Here is a 17,870-nt window from a genome sequence, read left to right on the forward strand (position 1 = left end):
ATTGCAAATAAATACATTTTTTATGATTATGGTACATTAATTAATAGACCTTAATTAAAGAGGATGACTTTATTAGTTGAGTATGGGCAGAACTCAATACATTTTTCTTAGAATAACAAGTATTTATATATATTATATTTATATATATTGATACTTTAGAAATCTATATTATATAGAAATATATAGACTTTTAAAAAGCTCATCAATGTGAATTCTTCAAAATTTGCTCACAAACATTTTGTCAACAATGTAGTCAAAGATTTTAAATATCTTTATTCATACTCACCTAAGTAATTTTGGGAAAGTACTAATACTTTTTATTTTTAAAGAAATACCATACTGAATTTATCACTGGGAAAGATATACTTTTTTTGCTATTGTTTATATGGTGTCTGGTGTTTAGAGCATGGAGTTCAGATTTCAGCTATAGGTTAATTCAAAAGCCAGAATCCTCCAGCTAAAGGCCTCTTGTGAAAAGATAAAACTGTTGTGGGGTCAAACCCTGGATTCAAAATAAGACCACCGGAGGCTGATGATTAATTAAAAAAAGCAGGCAAGAATTTATTGAACTGGCCAGGGCAGCCGCAAGAGCACCACACGCAGGTGGACTCCAAACGACTGCGCTGCTTTAGGGGCAGGTAGTTATTTTAAAGGTTCTGAGAAGGAAAACCCCCATTCTACAACAAACTGTTGTTTGGAATTTTCTGCTGTTCTTCCTAGATAAAATGTTGCTTTCTAGTTTGCTTTAGCCCGTTTGAAGAATGATGAAGATAAACTTAGCTGTCTGACCTTGTAGGCCAGAGACCAGATATGCCCACAATCTCAATACCATGCCAGGTGCATTTTTTTTAAATTGGATAGAACAGCATTGTTTTCAAGGCCAGCATCAAGATAACCACCAAGTGTACATAGGGCTGGCTCTTTAATGAAAAAGAAAGTTCTGTCTGTAACCTTGCCCAGAACCTGAACTCATCCTCCCTAAGCCCATCGCACGATGAACAAAGCAAGTAAGTGAAGGTTGAAGTCAGAATAGTAGGGTTAAAATTCAAACAATAGTTTTTACCCAAGTATGATTGCTACCATATTTCAAAAACAACGATTCAATCTTTGCTTTTACAACACTGGAAAAATATGATGAAATAAAAACTCTACTGGCATCTGGATTTTTCAAGAGTCACTTGGACTTTGATAGTTCCATTTTATTGAAGATGTAGGTATTTTTATTTTAAGATAGCTTATGGACCTCATTTTGCTTGGGTAAACAGCTTTCTATTAAGATGATTAGTGTATTGTAAATCCACTTCAGATTTTCCCCCTTTGTAACGTTGAGGACAAATCAAATTATGGCCTATGACTATGGCAATGGGGAAAAAAAACCCCATCAACTTTTACCTTGCTTAAAATCATCCCAAACTGGAAATTTTCATAGATGAACCCAGTTAATTTTTTCTCCCAGTAAAATGCACAATAATTTTTCTTTATCTACTATGAATTTCTACATAGATTTCATTTGAAAATTTTGCTAAGCTTTTTTTCTTTTGTTGTCTTTCTCTTGTTTATAATACTTTCTTGGGACATGTAGGGTTTTCAATGCTAACTAGGACCTAAGAGATGTCTTATTATCTTTTGAAGGTAAAATGTAGGGGGGAAAAACGCACACAAAAAATTGTGATCTTGTTCTATCTTTTTTTTTTTTTTATCAGTTTATGTTGTTCATTATATTCCATAAATGAGTGAGATCATATGATATATATCTTTCTCTGACTGGCTTATTTTGCTTAGTATAATGCTCTTCAGTTCCATCCATGCTATTGCAAAAGGTAAGAATTCTTTCTTTTGAAAGGAGTAATCCAGTTACATTCTAGGTTACTACATCTTCATGGCGTCCTCTATGTCATGGCCACTCCTTTCTTACTAATTTTGTTGGATCTTCTTTGTTTTTTTATTTTTTATTTTGAAATAAATTCAACAGAAGAGTGTAGAATGAAAGTGAATATTACCCTCAAATCTAAATTCCCTGTCACTAATAATGGACATAAACAGACTGTATGTGTGTGTGTGTGTGTGTGTGTGTGTATGTGTGTGTGTGTGTGTGTGTTTGTGTGTGTGTGAATTTCTTAAGTGAAAGCAATGCCTCATTTAAAATAATTGTTTTTCTTTTAATTAGTGATTTGCATTTCTTTTATGTGTAATTCTTGTTTGAATTGTCTGCTCGGCTTTACAGTAGTGTTTTATTGTTTTTTTTTTTTTATTAGTTGTGTGTCTATTTTTAAATCATTAGACCTCTGTTGTCTGCCATGTATATGGTGACTATTTTTTTTCCAGGCATATCAAATGCCATTTGACTTTGTGGTATTTCTAAAGTACAGAGTTATAGTTTTTTATATAATCAGACTTAACAGGTTTTTTTTTTATGGTTCCTAGATTTTTGGGTGCTGCTTACTTCCTCACTACATGATTATAAATAACTTGAGTTTACTTTGGTACTGTTTCAGTTTTATTTTTTACCTTTAAACATTTAATCATTCTGGAATTATATAGGTTACCCTCATGTAAACTGCAGTAGTGTACAACCAATTTGTTTTTCTAAATGGCTATCCAATTATTCCCCAATTATTTTTAATCATCCTTTTCCCCTTTGGTTGGAAGCCACTTTTGCCATAGAATCATTTCCTGGTGTATTTGAGTTCCCCACAAGTTCCTAAAATAATTTATTTTTGTTTTATTTATCAAACCACTGAAGTGTGGTTCTCCCCATCCATATTGACTTTTTTTAAAAAGGTCATCATTTATTTATCAACTATTAACCCAATTAGCATTATCTTCTTTAATCTCAGCAGAGTTTAAAACAGTTGAATTTCTTCCATCTACTCTTCTGTACCACACTTCTCAACTTTCATATCACAATTCTCTTACTTTCTCTCCTACCTATCCTCTCCGTTTTTTCTTTGCTAGCTTGTCTTCCTGTTTCTTCTACAACATTGTTTTTTGGAATTCCACCTTTCACATGGCAAATAAAATCCTGAGTAATATTTCTAAATCTCATCACTTCAGCTATTACTTAATGGCTAAATATCCCTATATTTTCATTGTGGTTCCAATCTAAATGTCTATATATCCATTTTTCTATTAGTTACTATGTTGTATGTCCTAGGTTATTTCAATACGCCTATGTCAAACCATTGTTCTCCTTGCTTTCAATATTGTTCTTTCTTCTCTGAACCCTACCTCACTTGATATCAACACCATTTCATTCAGTTACACATATAGATTTTGTCCTTGATGTCCCCTTTCCCCTTTGATATCTGACCGTGATCTTCAGTTGTAAGTTCTAGTTCTCCCTGGCTATGCCTATAGCCACTGTCTGTGCTTTTTTTTTTCCTGCCTTGTCTATGGAAGTAGTTTATTAGTTTATTAACTAGTCTCCATTCCCTCCTCTCCTCTCTCTCTCTCTCTCTCTCTCTCTCTCTCTCTCTCTCTCTCTCTCTCTCTCTCTTCACTATGTTGCAGACAGTGTCAATTAAAGCTTATAAAACAGTAGGTTTTAGTTAAATCCTGCATAAATTGATCATGTGTTTATATCATCTCTTTCCCTAACTCCATTAAAATTAAAGTAATGAAATGGAAAAAAAAAACATTTACAAAGGTCAAAGAGAACAGGAGTGGAAACATTGACAGATGTAAGTTTGAAACTAATTTTTTAGTTAGAGAAAAGGAAGTTACAACTCCATTATATCCCCTTACACCAACATTTGAGAAAAATGAACTAATTCATCCTCTATAACTTCTAATGATTCAAAACTTGGAGGTGCCTGATCTGGGGAAGGCAGGAATGAGTCATGAGATTGAAAACTTGGGCTGTATCTTGAAAGTGTTTATAATAAGTTGCTAGAGTCCAAGTCTTGTTGCCCACTCTGTTCCTCAGAAGATAAGAGGTTTCTTATATGGAGTATTTGAATGGGAACACCCCAGATTCAAAGATCCAAGTGGAGCAGGTAGATTGGTGGAAAATATGGGATTAAGTGAAAATGTGCATGCCTAATTTTAAGACATATATTTCTACCCAAGATTCAGTTGTTGTTGTTTTTTGCTTTTATTTTTTAAATTAAAAAAATTATTTTTTTTGTTTAAAGTATAACAAATAGTAGTACATATACCTCATTTCCCCCCCCTCCCCCATTGACCTTACTCCAGCCTCTTCTACTCCCTGGCACATGCCCTCTCCCCCTCCCCCAATGATTGGTTGTGCTTATATGCATGCATACAAGTCCTTCAGTTGATCTATTTCCCCACCTCCCAACACTACCCAGCCTTCCCACTATAATTTGACAGTCTGTTCTATGCTGCCCTGCCTCTGTATCTATCTTTTTATTCATCAGGATATAATGTTCTTTATTTTCCATAAATGAGTGAGATTATGTGGTATTTTTCTTTCATTGCCTGGCTTATTTCACTCAGCATAATGCTCTCCAGTTCCATCCATGGTGCTGCAAATGGTAAGAATTCCTTTTTTATAACAGTGTAGCATTCCATTGTGTATATGTACCATAGTTTTCTAATCCAGTCATCTTCTGATGGGCATTTAGGCTGTTTTCAATCTTAGCTAATGTAAATTGTGCTGCTATGAACATAGGGGTGCATATATCCTTTCTGATTGGTGTTATTAGTTTCTTGGGGTATATTCATGGAAGTGGGATCACTGGGTCAAATGGGAGTTCTACAATATTTTTATTTTTTTGAGGCAACTCCATAGTGTCCTCCACAGTGGCTGCACCAGACTGCATTCCCACCAGCAGTACAAAAGAGTTTCTTTAGCTCCACATCCTCACCAACATTTGTGGTTTGTTGATTTGTTGATGATAGCCATTCTCACGGGTGTGAGATGGTACCACATTGTCGTTTTGATTTTCATCTCAGATAATTAGTGACATTGAGCATGTTTTCATATGTCTTTTGCCCTTCCTTCTGACTACTTTCCAAAAGTATGAATTTAGATACGTTGTCCATTTTTTTTAATTGGATCATTTATTTTCCTTTTGTTATGTTGTATGAGTTCCCTGTAAATGTTGGAGATTAAAGTTTATCAGTGATAACATTTACAAATATATTCTCCCATACAGCGGGCTTTTTTGGTTGTTTTGTTAATGGTTTCTTTTGCTGTGCAGAAGCTTTTTATTTTGATGCAGTCCCATTTGTTTATTTTCTCTTTAGTTTCTATTGCCCAAGGAGTGGTATAGGTGAAGAAATTGCTTCAGCATATGTCTGAGATTTTGCTGCCTGTGGATTCCTCTAATATTTTTTTTTTATGATTTCCCATCTTATGTTTAAGTCCTTTACCCATTTTGAGTTTATTTTTGTGTATGGTGTAAGTTGGTGGTCTAGTTTCATTCTTTTGCATGTGCTTCCATCTGTTTATGTCTTCCTCTATCTCTTTTTTTTTCAGTGTCCTGTAGTTTTCCTTGTATAGGTCTTTTACCTTCTTAGTTAAGTTTATTCCTAGGCATCTTAATTTTTTTGGTGTGATTGTAAATGGGTTTTCTTTTTTAGTCTTTCTTTCTGTAAGTTCACTATTTTTGTATAGAAATGCCATATATTTCTTGGCATTAATTTTATATCCTGCTACTTTGCTGAATTCATTTATTGACTCATAATTTTTTATGGAGTCTAGGTTTTTTTTATGTACAAAATCATGTCATCTTCAAATAAGGAGAGTTTTTCAAATTTGAATGCCTTTTATGTCTTCTTCTTGTCTGATTGCTATGGCTAGTAAGTACTTCCAGCACTATGTCGAAGAGGAGTAGTGAGAATGGGCATCCCTGTCTTGTTCCTGTTCTTAGGGGAAATGGTTTTAATTTTTGCCCATTGAGTATGATGTTGGCTGTGGGTTTGTCATTAATGGCTTTTATCAAGTTGAGGTATGATTCTTCTATTTCCACCTTGCTGAGAGTTTTTATCAAGAAAGGGTGTTGGATTTTGTCAAATGCTATTTTTGCATCAATTGATATGACTATGCAATTTTTATCTCTCAATTTGTTTATGTGATATCATGTTTATTGATTTGTAGATATTTACCATCCTTGCATCTCCGGGATAAATCCTACTTGATCATGGTGTTTGATATTTCTAATGTACTGCTGGATCCAATTTGCTAGAATTTTATTGAGGATTTTAGCATCTGTATTCATGAGGGATATTGACCTGCAATTCTCTTTCATTGTGTTGTCTTTATCTGGTTTTGGTATTAGGGTGATGCTGGCTTCATAGAAGGAGCTTGGAAGTGTTCTTTCCTCTTGAGTTTTTTGGAATAGTCTGAGGAGGATAGGATTTAGTTATGCCTTGAATGTCTGTTAATTCTCCCCTGTAAAGTCATCTGGACCATGGCATTTGTTTGCTGGAAGATTTTTGATTGCTGTTTCAATTTCTTCAGTAGTTATTGGCCTCTTCAGGTTTTTTGATTCTTCTTGATTAAGTTTGGGAGCTTGTATATTTCTAAGAATATGTCTATTTCATCTAGGCTGTCCATTTAATTGGAATAGAGTTGTTCATAGTATATTTTCATAATCATTTGTATTTCTGTGGGATCGGTCGTTACTTCACCTCTTTCATTTTTCATTTCTGATTTTGTTTATTTGAGTCCTCTCTCTGCTTCTTGGTGAGCCTGGTTTGAGGTTCATCTATCTTGTTTATACTTTCAGAGAAGCAGCTCTTGGTTTTGTTGATCTTTTGTCTGTGTTTTTTTTTTTTTTTTTCCTTTATGTCATTTATTTCTGCTCTGATCTTTATTATTCCCTGCCTTCTACTTACTCTGGGCTTTTCTTGTTGCTCTCTTTTTAAGTCGTTGAGTGGTATGGTTAGATAATTTATTACCATTCTTGTTTTTTAAGGTAGGCCTGTAGAGCTATGAACTTCCCTCTCAAGATTGTTTTCACTGTGTCCGATAGATTTTGGATTGTTGTGTTTTCATTGTCATTTGTTGGCATGATGTTTTTATTTCTTCTTTAATCTCTCTGATAACCCAGTCATTGTCTAATAGTATGCTATTTAGTCTCCATGTGTTTGATTTATTTTTATTTTTTTATTGTAGTTGATTTCCAGTTTTATATCATTATGATCTGAGAAAATACTTGATATGATTTCTATCTTCTTGAATAAAAGAGACTTTGCCTGTGACCCAATGTATGGTCTATCTTTGAGAATGACCCATGTGCACTTGAGAGGAATGTATATTCTGTGACTTTGTGGTGAAATGTTCTGAAGATGTCAATTAATTCCATCTGATCTAGTGAATCGTTTATGATTGATGTTTCTTTGCTGATTTTTTGTTTAGAGGATTTGTTCAATGTTGATAGTGGCTATTAAAGTCCCCTACTATGATTATATTGCTGTTAATCTCTCTCTTGATTTTCTCTAGAAGATTTATTATGTATTTTGGTGCTCCTGTATTGGGTGTGTATATGTTTACCAGAGTTATTACTTCTTGTTGGATTCCTCCGTTTAGTATTACGAAGTGGCCTTTCTCATCTCTTTTTATGTCCTTCACTTTGAGATCTAATTTGTCACCTATTAGTATTGCTACCCTGGCTTTTTTAAATTTTCATTCACCTGAAAAAAACCTTGCCCATCCTTTTACCCTCAGTTTGTGTGCGTCTTTTTTTGAGTTGGCTTTCTTGTAGACCGCAGATAAATGGGTCATGTTTTCTTATCCACTCATTTATCCTATGTCTTTTCATTTGGGGCATTTAATCCATTTACATTTAAAGTTGTTATTGATAGGTACTTGTTTGTCACCATTTTTAATCTTTACTCCTCTTTTCCTTCTCATTTTTGATTTCTTCTATTTACAGTGGACCCTTTATCATCTCTTGCATTACTGGTTTGGTGGTAATAAACTCATATACTCCCTTAGTCCTTTCTTGCCTGTGAAGCTCCTGATTTCACCATCAATTTTGATTGATAGCCTTGCTAGGTACAGTATTCTTGGATTCAGTCCCTTCCTTTACATGATTTTGTATATTTCATTGCATTCCCTTCTGGCCTGATGTGTTTCTGTTGAGAATTCAGTCACTAGGTGATGGGGGATCCTTTGTAGGTAACTTTCTGTCTCTCTCTGGCTGCTTTTATGATTCTTACTTTGTCGTTGGTATTTGCCAATTTAATTATAATGTGCCTTGGCATTGGTCTTTTGGGGTTCAATTTGTTTGGGACTCTGTGAGCTTCTTGGACTTGTGTGAGTTTTTTCTTCCCTATATCAGGGAAGTTTTCTATCATTATTCCTTCAAACAGGTTTTCTATTCCTTGCTCAGTTTCCTCTCCTTCTGGCACCCTTACTATATGAATGTTGTTTCGTTTGGTATTGTCCCAAAGTTCCCTTAGGCTCTCCTCTTGTTTTTTAAGCTTCTTCCCCCCCCCCCCCCCCTAGATTCTGCTCTGCTTGGGTATTTATTTCTACCTTGTTTTCTAGCTCACTGATGTGGTCCTCTGCTTCTTCTGGTCTACTGTTGAGACTTTATATTGAGTTCTTTATGGCAGCAATGTCATTTTTCATTTCTTCTTGGTTCTTATCATTTCCTGTTGGTTCTTACTCATATTGAATTTGTCTTTCAACCTTTTCAGCGACCTTATGACCATTTCTCTGAATTCTTTCCCTGACATATTGCTTGCCTCCATTTCGTTTACTTCCTTCTCTGTTGATGCCTCTTTTTCTTTTGTATGATAGCTGTTTCTTTGTTTCCCCATGATCTCTCCTTTCCAGGTGTCTGGTTATGTAGCTCTCTCTCCTGTGTTGACTTAAAGCCACAAAATGCAACACAATAAGGCACTACATACAAGGCACTGAACACAAATGTATTCATGATACTAATAACCCCAAATAAGGGTGACCACCAGAGAAAAGAGAATTAGGGGATAAAAAAAGAGTGCAAAATGATTTTGAGAAAAGGAAAGAAAAGCAAGAGAGAAAAGAAAGAGAATAAAAAGCAGGGGAAGAAACTATTTATATGGGCAGAAAACTCTAATAGAACAACTAAGAAAAAAATGTGTACAACTGACACCCAGATATGAATGAAAACTACAGACAACAACTAATAACAAGCAAGGAGAGGAAAAACAGAAGCAAAAAAAGAGAGAGAATCACACACAAAAAAACAACAAACAAAAAACCAATCTAATCAATAATCAAACTAACAATAATAGAACAGAGAAAAAGAAGGGCAAAACAAAACAAAATTAAAAAACAAAAATTTTTAAAAACCACACACACACACACACACACACACACACAAAGTGGGGGAGAGAAAAGTATTTGGATAGTGCAGAAAGAGAAGAGAGAAGTGTTATGGACTTATAGCAAGGGATCAGAAATTCCATATATAAATAGGATGAATTTTTAACAGGAGCTAAAAAGAAGGAATAGGTCCAATCTAAATCAGGAATAGGGTAAGAGAAATAGGACAACAAAAGTGGAAAATTGGGGAAGTGAATGTTGGTGTAAATGTAAAGTTGAGATAGAGTAAAATGATGCTAAAGGAAAAATGAAAATACAATGTAGAACACTAATCTCAAAATAAAATGAAGGCAAAATAATATGAACCTTTTAAAAAAGGTAAAATAGTAGTAGGAATAATATTAATTAAAAATAAATAATATAATTAAAAAGATAAAATCCAGTGGAAAAAAATTAGTTTCTTAAGTAAAAATAAAAATGTGCAGTAGTGAAGTTCATTCGCTTCCTCTACTGTTCTGTTTTGCACACCTGTTTTCTGTCAGGTAGTGAGGACAGTTCCCTGAGTTCCACAGTTCTTCTGTGTGATATGCCACAATCTTGTTTTCAAAGAGGCAGTATTTCTTTGTTACTCAGCCTGCCTATGGTTGTGTTTACATAAGAGTTTGTGATTCAACCCCTGGGTGGCAGTGTTTCTGTATTGACATTCAAGGCTGTAAGTCCTTTCTACCCAGTTTTTAGAATATATTTTCGCTGCTGCAAGTAATACTGGTTTGCCCCAGAGTTGGTTTTCTGATCGTTTCTCCCTGCTCTGATCCCCAGGTTCCACAAAAACAACTTTCCCCTGCAGTCTCTGAGAGTGTTTTTAATTGGGTGATCCTATATACTGGACTTAGTAATCAAAAGCAAGATTTAAAGAGAAAAAAAGAGCCAGAGTAAGTGTGTGATCTGGAGACTGTTCTTCCCCAGCAAATGTGTGCAACTCTGCTCATGTATCTGTGCACGTCTTTTTCCCCTGCCACAGCACAGCTGGTTTATGGGTAAAGCGTCAGGCTTCCTTTTGTGCCCAGCCCAGCTGTGGGTTGATTTTTAGAGTTGCCTTCTGCCAGCAGCCCTGTGGATCTCCTTCCACATTTGCAGAGTACACTGGCCCCAATGTCCGCGGATTTTTGTGGAGTACTGACTTTCTCTGAACCTCTAGACCACATGTGTCAAACACAAGGCCCGCGGGCCAAATCCGTCCCGCCAGGCCTTGCAATGTGGCCCGCACTGCGCTGTCATCACTGCACTCCGCTGCGTTTCCATCACAATGACAGTTTATGACTGTTCAGTAAACCATTCGGCCCGCGATTTAGGCTGAATTTTAGATTTTGGCCCCTTCTCTGATTGAGTTCGACACCCCTAGAGTCTAGAGTCTAGAGTCTGCTGCATGTATTTCTCCCTTCAGCTGGGATTGCAGACCTCACCTTTCTCTGGGCCAAATCTGACCTTTCAGTGAGAAGGTGCAGAGCTTGTCCGAGTCCGCATATTCGCTCTGCTTGAGACCTGATGTTCTTGGATTTGCAGCTGGTCCCTGGGTGTTATGGTTGTAGGGTTTAGGGAGGTATCCAATTCTTCCTGGTTGAAGGTAAGGCTAGGCTTCCCATCACAGCCACTCCCCCCTTCAAGATAGCGTAATCTCTGTGGCAGAGGTGGTTGCTCTAGGAGAGATTTCAGCAGCAGTGGAGGCTGCCTGGTCAGAGGAGACCAGTCTGGCAGACCCCAACAGTCCCTTGGAATATAGCTGTCCCTCAATCACAAATATATACTCCCCATAGGTCCACACACTCTCCTTTCTTCTCTCACTCCCACACTATCTTGCAGCCATCTTCCTATCTCCCTAATAGTAATCTTGATATAGTTGGATTTTTTTCATGACTCATCTTCTAAAAAATTCGTAACCTAAACAAAATTAAAATTCCTCAACACTTACAATTCTTTTGACACTAGAGCATTTTTAGAAAAGGTAAGTCAAAGTCAGTTGATTTTGAAATGCTTAAATTAAAAAAAAATGATTTAGTCTGCTCAATTTTTAAAATTGTGGTAGGATTGTAAGCATAGAATAGGAATATGAAATAAATATAAATGTTATATTGCCATTTGATTTGTTTCATTTTTTTGAGTTATGAAGACATAAGAAGTAGAGTGTTTTATTCTTCTTTTGGTATTGTCTCTAAATTAAGGGACATAAATAGGGTAAGGAACAATGAAGACAACATTTTTTCCCCCTCAAGCTTAATTATTTTGTTCTTCAAATCATTTTACAGCAAACATAATTATATAAACAAATCAAATTGCATTTTCCTAATGCAATAAAGTGATTTTTAATTAAAATTTTTAATGTTGACATTATTGAAGATGTCCCCCATTTCCTTCCCTTTGCGCACCTCCATTTACTCTTGCCTCCTCCTTACTTGGCCTTCACCAAAGTATTATCCATGTCCTTGGGATATGTATACACTAGTGTGTTCTCTAGCTAATCTCTTCAACTTCCTTATCCAGTCATTCTCACCCCTACTCTTTTGCCTCCTTCCAGTCTGTTCCACTTTGTCAGTTTATTTTGCTCTTTAGTTTCCACATGTTAGTGAGCTAATATGGTATTTGTCTTTCTCTGCTGACTTGTTTTGCTTAGTATAATAGTCACCAGGTCTATTCATTCTGTTCCTTCTTTTTTAAAGTCACAAAGTATTCTATTGTGTATATGTACCATAGTTTTTAATCCTCTCAACTGTTGATGGACCACCTGGGGTGTTTACATATCTTAGCTATTGTGAATACTGTTACTATGAACATAGAGGTGCATATATTCTTTCTGATTGGTGTTTCAGGATTCTTAGGATATATTCCTGGAAGTGGGTTCACTAGATCAAATGGCAGTTCCATTTTTAATTTCTTGGGGAAACTCCATATTATCTTCCATAGTGGCTGCACCAGTTTGCACTCCCAGCTACAATGCAAAAGGGTTCCTTTTTCCCCACATTCTCACCAACATTGATAATTAGTGACCTTGTGCATTCTTTCATATGTCTATTGGTCATCTGTATGTCCTTAATTAAAAATATGTTTTTGCTTCCCAATGTATTTGAAATTAATAAAATACATTATATATACTCTACATCTCAACACAAAGCATTCACATTACTAAAAAACAGTATATTAATTAGATAAAGTTCAGTTTACTACAAACAACCTCCTCCTTTCCCATAAAAAAAAATCAACAGGCATGACCAAAAAAAAAATTCAGTGCAGATCAGGAAATCAATGCTTTTACCCTCACTACCTATTTTATGTCTTTAGACTTAAAATATTATACCTTTCTAGCCTTAATTTTGACTAATCACTTCTAAAATTGTGGGCTCTGCTTATGGGCTTCTCAGGCCTTTGGTTTCCTGGTAAAATGGAAATTAGTCCTTTCAGTGTCTACTTGGCATATGTTTGCCTCAACCCCTTGCTTTAACTTCTTTTGTCTAACCCAACTTCACACAGACTCCTCAGTTCTTCTGACTTTCATTTAATCCAACTTCTGTATACTCTGTTTTTCCATGGGTAATTGCTAGCTAATGATTTCACATGAATTTTTGTCAATACTATTTAATGATTTAGTATGGCATTTTGTAGATATTTTGACTATTGCAGATTGAGTTTCTTAATTTCCTTTATTTTCTAAATTATCATATGGACATTAGGTACATGGATATAATTTTGCATTTCTGTCACAAAATATTTAAAATACTACAAAAGTAGCACAATTTGAAATTTCTAGTATTGATTTTCATAGTAAATATTGACTTTTCCCACCCTTGAACAGATTCTTATCCAGCTTGTGGAGGTGATGGATCAACTGCATTTAGGGGAATCAGTTGCTGCAGTTCTCCGTAACAGGTATATTTATGGAAAAAATTTACCTTATGAGTTACATAATGTCTTTCCTGCCCATTGGTATATCTAACATAGTTGCTACTCAATAAGTATTTATTGGATATCTGAAATGAAATAAAAGTATTTGCTATATGAATGAATAAAATTATTGACAAAGTGAATGATGAACGTGTTAGTGATCATATGTTCTGAACTAATGAACAAATAAAAAATATACATAGAAATCATAATTAGTATAAATTGTGAACATATAGAATTCAGTCAGTGGAGCTATTGATTGAAATTTTAGTTTTAAAGCATATCAATGAATGAATACTGGTATCCATTGCATAAGAAAAGATGTCTCAACAAGTATTTTAAAAATAGTATTGCTCTATGATTGTGTGTATGTTTCTGTTATTTAAATTTCCAATGAGTCTTACCATTATTCTCAACACCTGAAAATAATATAAAATTATATTGGATGTCAACTGTAATTGAAAAATACAATTTAAAAATATCCAATCAAAACTTTTACAGGGAATCATGAGAATTTCAGAGCTTCCTCTGACACTTTAGAGTTTTAAATTCATGGGTCAAAGGAACATACATAGCCTTTGCTTTGTAGGTATGGAAGACTATCCCTTGTTCTCAATAGTTTAGTTGTATGGTTTGGGTGAAGCATTTGAAATAATGTGATGGAATTGTCTATATCATGGTTTTGACACTCAGTAATGGTGTAACGTTGGGAAATTTTCTTCATTGCTCTGTGCCTTAAGTTCCTTATTTATGATATGGGGATAATAATAATAATACCTACATTTTAGGATTATTTTGAGATTAAATAATTGTCTATTGTGTGTACATAGGAGGGGAGAGAAATAGAGAAAAGGAGGGTGGCACAAATAACACATGGTATATCACTGGAAGTATTGAGATATCAATGTGGGATTTTAACTATTTTGAAAATATAATAATTGTGTTTTTGACATTTAAGATACTTTAAAATATAGGTGTGTCTTAAAAGAATATAAAATAAGTGGAAAGGTTGAAGTAGGAAGTGGACGTATATAAAATCATCATTGCTTGTCAGATACTACACTAGGATTTTCACATAATAATCTCATTAGGCAAATATCATATGAACGATGACTATTTGTTGGAATGTGTTATCTCATCTGGGCATGGGGTTGTAAGGTAGACTTGCTCAGAAACCCAGAAAGCAAGAAAATCATAGCGGGATAATGTATGGGCATATTGAGTGAAAATATAGAAGACAATAATAATTGGGAGATGTTGAATTCATAATGAAGAATTCAGTATGCAGAGTTCAAGCACTGTTGAATAGGAAGATCAGAAGATGAAATGGTAAGACAGATTCAAGTTAGTAACTGACATGGTTATAGCATACTTGAATTTGTTTCTCTTAGTATAAGTGGAGGGATATGGACTAGAAATGGGCACAAGGGAATTCTCTGGTAGGATGAAATTGTTTTACATTTTGAACTGGACTGTGTTTATTTTAGTGTATGTAATTATACCTCAATAAAATAATGAAAAGAAACAAATTCAAGTATGCTATAAAAATATATTTTATTGATTTTTTACAGAGAGGAAGAGAAAGGGATAGAGAGTTAGAAACATTGATGAGAGAGAATCATCGATCAGCTGCCTCTTGCACACCCCCTACTGGGGATGTGCCCACAACCAAGGTACATGCCCTTGACCGGAATTGAACCTGGGACCTTTCAGTCCGAAGGCCAACACTCTATCCACTGAGCCAAACTGGTTTTGGCAAAACTTTATTTTCATTGAGCTTGAATTTTGGTGGAGTTATTGGTGTGGTCAGAGAAAAAAACAAAAATATATGTACAGAAGGAAATAGCTATGAAAAATTAATAAAGCAAGTGGAAAGATAATTAAAGGTTGCAGAATAGCATTAACTTCTTACTAGTCTTAGATGTTTTTCATCTTGCAGTCTATCACTCACCATATTTACTATATTTGAAGTTCTATTCCAGTGATTTATGAGGTACAGAGAGAGATCAGCTATATGTGGCTTGCTTTGCTGCAAGGAGCATCTTGTTCTGAGCAGCATCCTTCTGCATACGTTATAGTAATGTCTGGGAGGAGCGCATTGTGGTAAAAGTCACCCATTTGGTGTTGTGATGGTGTTTTGTGATGTTCCTATCTCTATTAAGGATTTCTATAAGAATCTATAAAGCTCTGTGTTCAAGTTTTCTAAAAGTATTCTTTGACAAATAAAACACAGCATAAAATATTCTCTTGTATTTGGAATACAGGAAAAAGAATTTGAAACACAATGTAATCAGATTTTCAGCCCTTAAACGAATATTTATATCACTTACCATCCAAGGTATTAGGGATGTAGCCATGAATGGTGATACCTGGATCCTTGCTTGTTATGTTGCTACTGTAGTAAAAATAAGAAATGAGGAGAGTCTGAACAATGGTAATAGCAGTGGATCGGGGGGAATGGAGTAATGAAATATTTAAGGATAAATTTGACAATATTTGGCGTTCAACCAGATTCTTCACACTCTAGACAGTGATCTTTTAAATTTATTAATCTAATAATGTCACCCAGATTGCCCTTTCTTTCCTCTGACTATTGAAATCCCACCTGTTCTTTAAGACCCATATTAAATTTCATGTCCTGCCTATACTAAAGCCTTCCACAATCAATCCATAGATTACTAGGAAGGTCTCCTTTGTCTTTGAGCTGTTTTACCCCTGCAATGATTTTTATCACACTCAGTTCTGCATTGAATTAATTTGAATGTGTCTTTGCTTACAACATCATTAAGAGAGCTTTTTTTCTTTAACTTTATTGCTGAAAGTGTTAACAGTGCCCCCCTTTTCCCCTATTCACCCCTCCACCCTACCCTCATCCACTCCCCAGGCCTTCACTGCACTATTGTCTGTGTCCATGGGTTATGCATATATGCATGGAGCTTTTTTAGAGAACTGTATCTAATCTATATTTATTTTATATTGTATATTACACAGGATTTTGTGCATAATAGATGTTCATTAAAAATTTTTAGTCCTAGCTGGTGTGGCTCAGTTGGTTGGGCATCATCTGATGCACTGAAATGTTACTGGTTTCATTTCAGATTAGGGCACATGCCTGGGTTGCAGGCTGGATCCCTGGTAGGGGTCATGCAGACGGCAACTGATCGATGTTTCTCTCTTTCCCTTCCTTTCTAAAAAGTCAATGAAAATATTAAAAATACAATAGTAATGTGTAGAAGTTATTACATTTATCAGCAATTATTTGTTACTAATCACTTTATTTGGTCAAATTGTTTAGGTAGTTTGGTTTCCCAAAGTCACCTGTTATATTTAAGTAAGTGAATATTAAGTGATAGTTATTAAAATTGTAAAATAGATTAATGAAATTTATTACAGATTCTAGGAATAAGCTCAGAATTTTTTCTTTTTTTTTTCAGAATTTTTTCTTACCAAAGTAATATGTAATCTCTCCTTAAGAGCATATGATGTCAAGGGAATGCAGGATTTTGAAAGAGGTCATTTGATATTTTACAATATTGAGCCTTTACTATTTGTTAAACACTGTCATTATTTGTAAAATTTAAGAATTGGAAGATCCAAACTTTCTTTTTAGTTTTAAAAGTCTGTAATTATTCTTTAAACCTAAGCACATAGTAAATGATAAATAAACACATCTTGGATTAAGTTTGATGATGACTAGTCATTGAGGATAAGTCCTTTTATAACAGTTTTCATAAGTTGGTTTCAAAAACTTTTTTAAAATGTTGAGTTAAAAATTATTGAATTTGTTGGGGTGATGGCTTTGTAAAACTTTAATGAAGATATGTTTGTTATACACTTTTTAAGGATTAAGAATTTATAAGGATCTAGTTTTACCTTTGCTGAAGGAAGTGAGGCAATGATTATAATATGGTCAAACCTTAGACTAGAAAATTCCTATAAGGATTCTGAGGGCAACACACAAATTTCTGTATACTTTATTCAATGACTTTTATTTAGGCTCAGAAATTCTATAGGTTTTTGTTACCCATTTTTTTTATTGTCCTAATATATTGAAGTAAGGTATTGTACATAGTGCAGTTTATCAGCATATTTGTTCCTTTCACTGAAGAGTTACATGTTTTCATACAAAGGACATGGAATTGTTAGTAATGTTGCATGTGATTTCTTTAGAGGAATTTTCCAAGCCACAGAAAGTGTTTATGTTCCTAGGGAGAGGAGTCACTACTCTAATTCCCCGTCTGCTACCTCCGTCTTAAATGTTGTTGTTCATAATTCTGGACATATTCCTCATGTTCTTTCTGAGTAATCTTATCTACAGTCATTAGTTCTATCCCAAACTATATGCTGAAAACCTTCACATTTATGTCTTGAGTCTATGTCTTTTTTATGAGCCCCCAAAATAAAAGTTTATTTATTTCTTTTCTCTACCACTTTGTTTTGAGTTTACAAGTAATGCATACATAATATAGAACACTAAAAAATAGAAAACTACATATTCGCAGGGAAAATAATCACCTAAAGTAATATTTATTAATCCCTTTGGTACATGTTTATTCTGTGTTTGTGTGTGTATGTATGTGTGTGTGTGTGTGTGTGTGTATTTTAAAATATGTCTGATGTAGTGATTATTGGACATGATTTAGTTATACTGTTGTGGTTAAGAGTAAAGGCTTTGAAGTCTGTCAAATAAAAGTTCAAATCAAGTTCTGTTACT

The 17,870-nt window shown here is 34.6% G+C and overlaps 1 protein-coding gene across 4 annotated transcripts in view; it reads left to right on the forward strand.

Annotated features, from left to right (window-relative positions):
* KLHL13 (kelch like family member 13) overlaps window positions 1–17,870 on the forward strand; it is a 239,134-nt gene that overhangs the window by 101,480 nt on the left and 119,784 nt on the right. For all 4 annotated transcript variants that reach the window (XM_036443430.2, XM_036443435.2, XM_036443431.2 and 1 more), the window contains exon 2: window positions 13,068–13,141. In XM_036443430.2, the coding sequence (XP_036299323.1) occupies window positions 13,068–13,141 (74 nt within the window). The remainder of the gene's footprint in view (window positions 1–13,067; window positions 13,142–17,870) is intronic.

Source organism: Pipistrellus kuhlii, unplaced genomic scaffold, assembly GCF_014108245.1.
Source record: "Pipistrellus kuhlii isolate mPipKuh1 unplaced genomic scaffold, mPipKuh1.p scaffold_m20_p_19, whole genome shotgun sequence".
In the NCBI taxonomy this organism is placed as follows: domain Eukaryota; kingdom Metazoa; phylum Chordata; class Mammalia; order Chiroptera; family Vespertilionidae; genus Pipistrellus; species Pipistrellus kuhlii.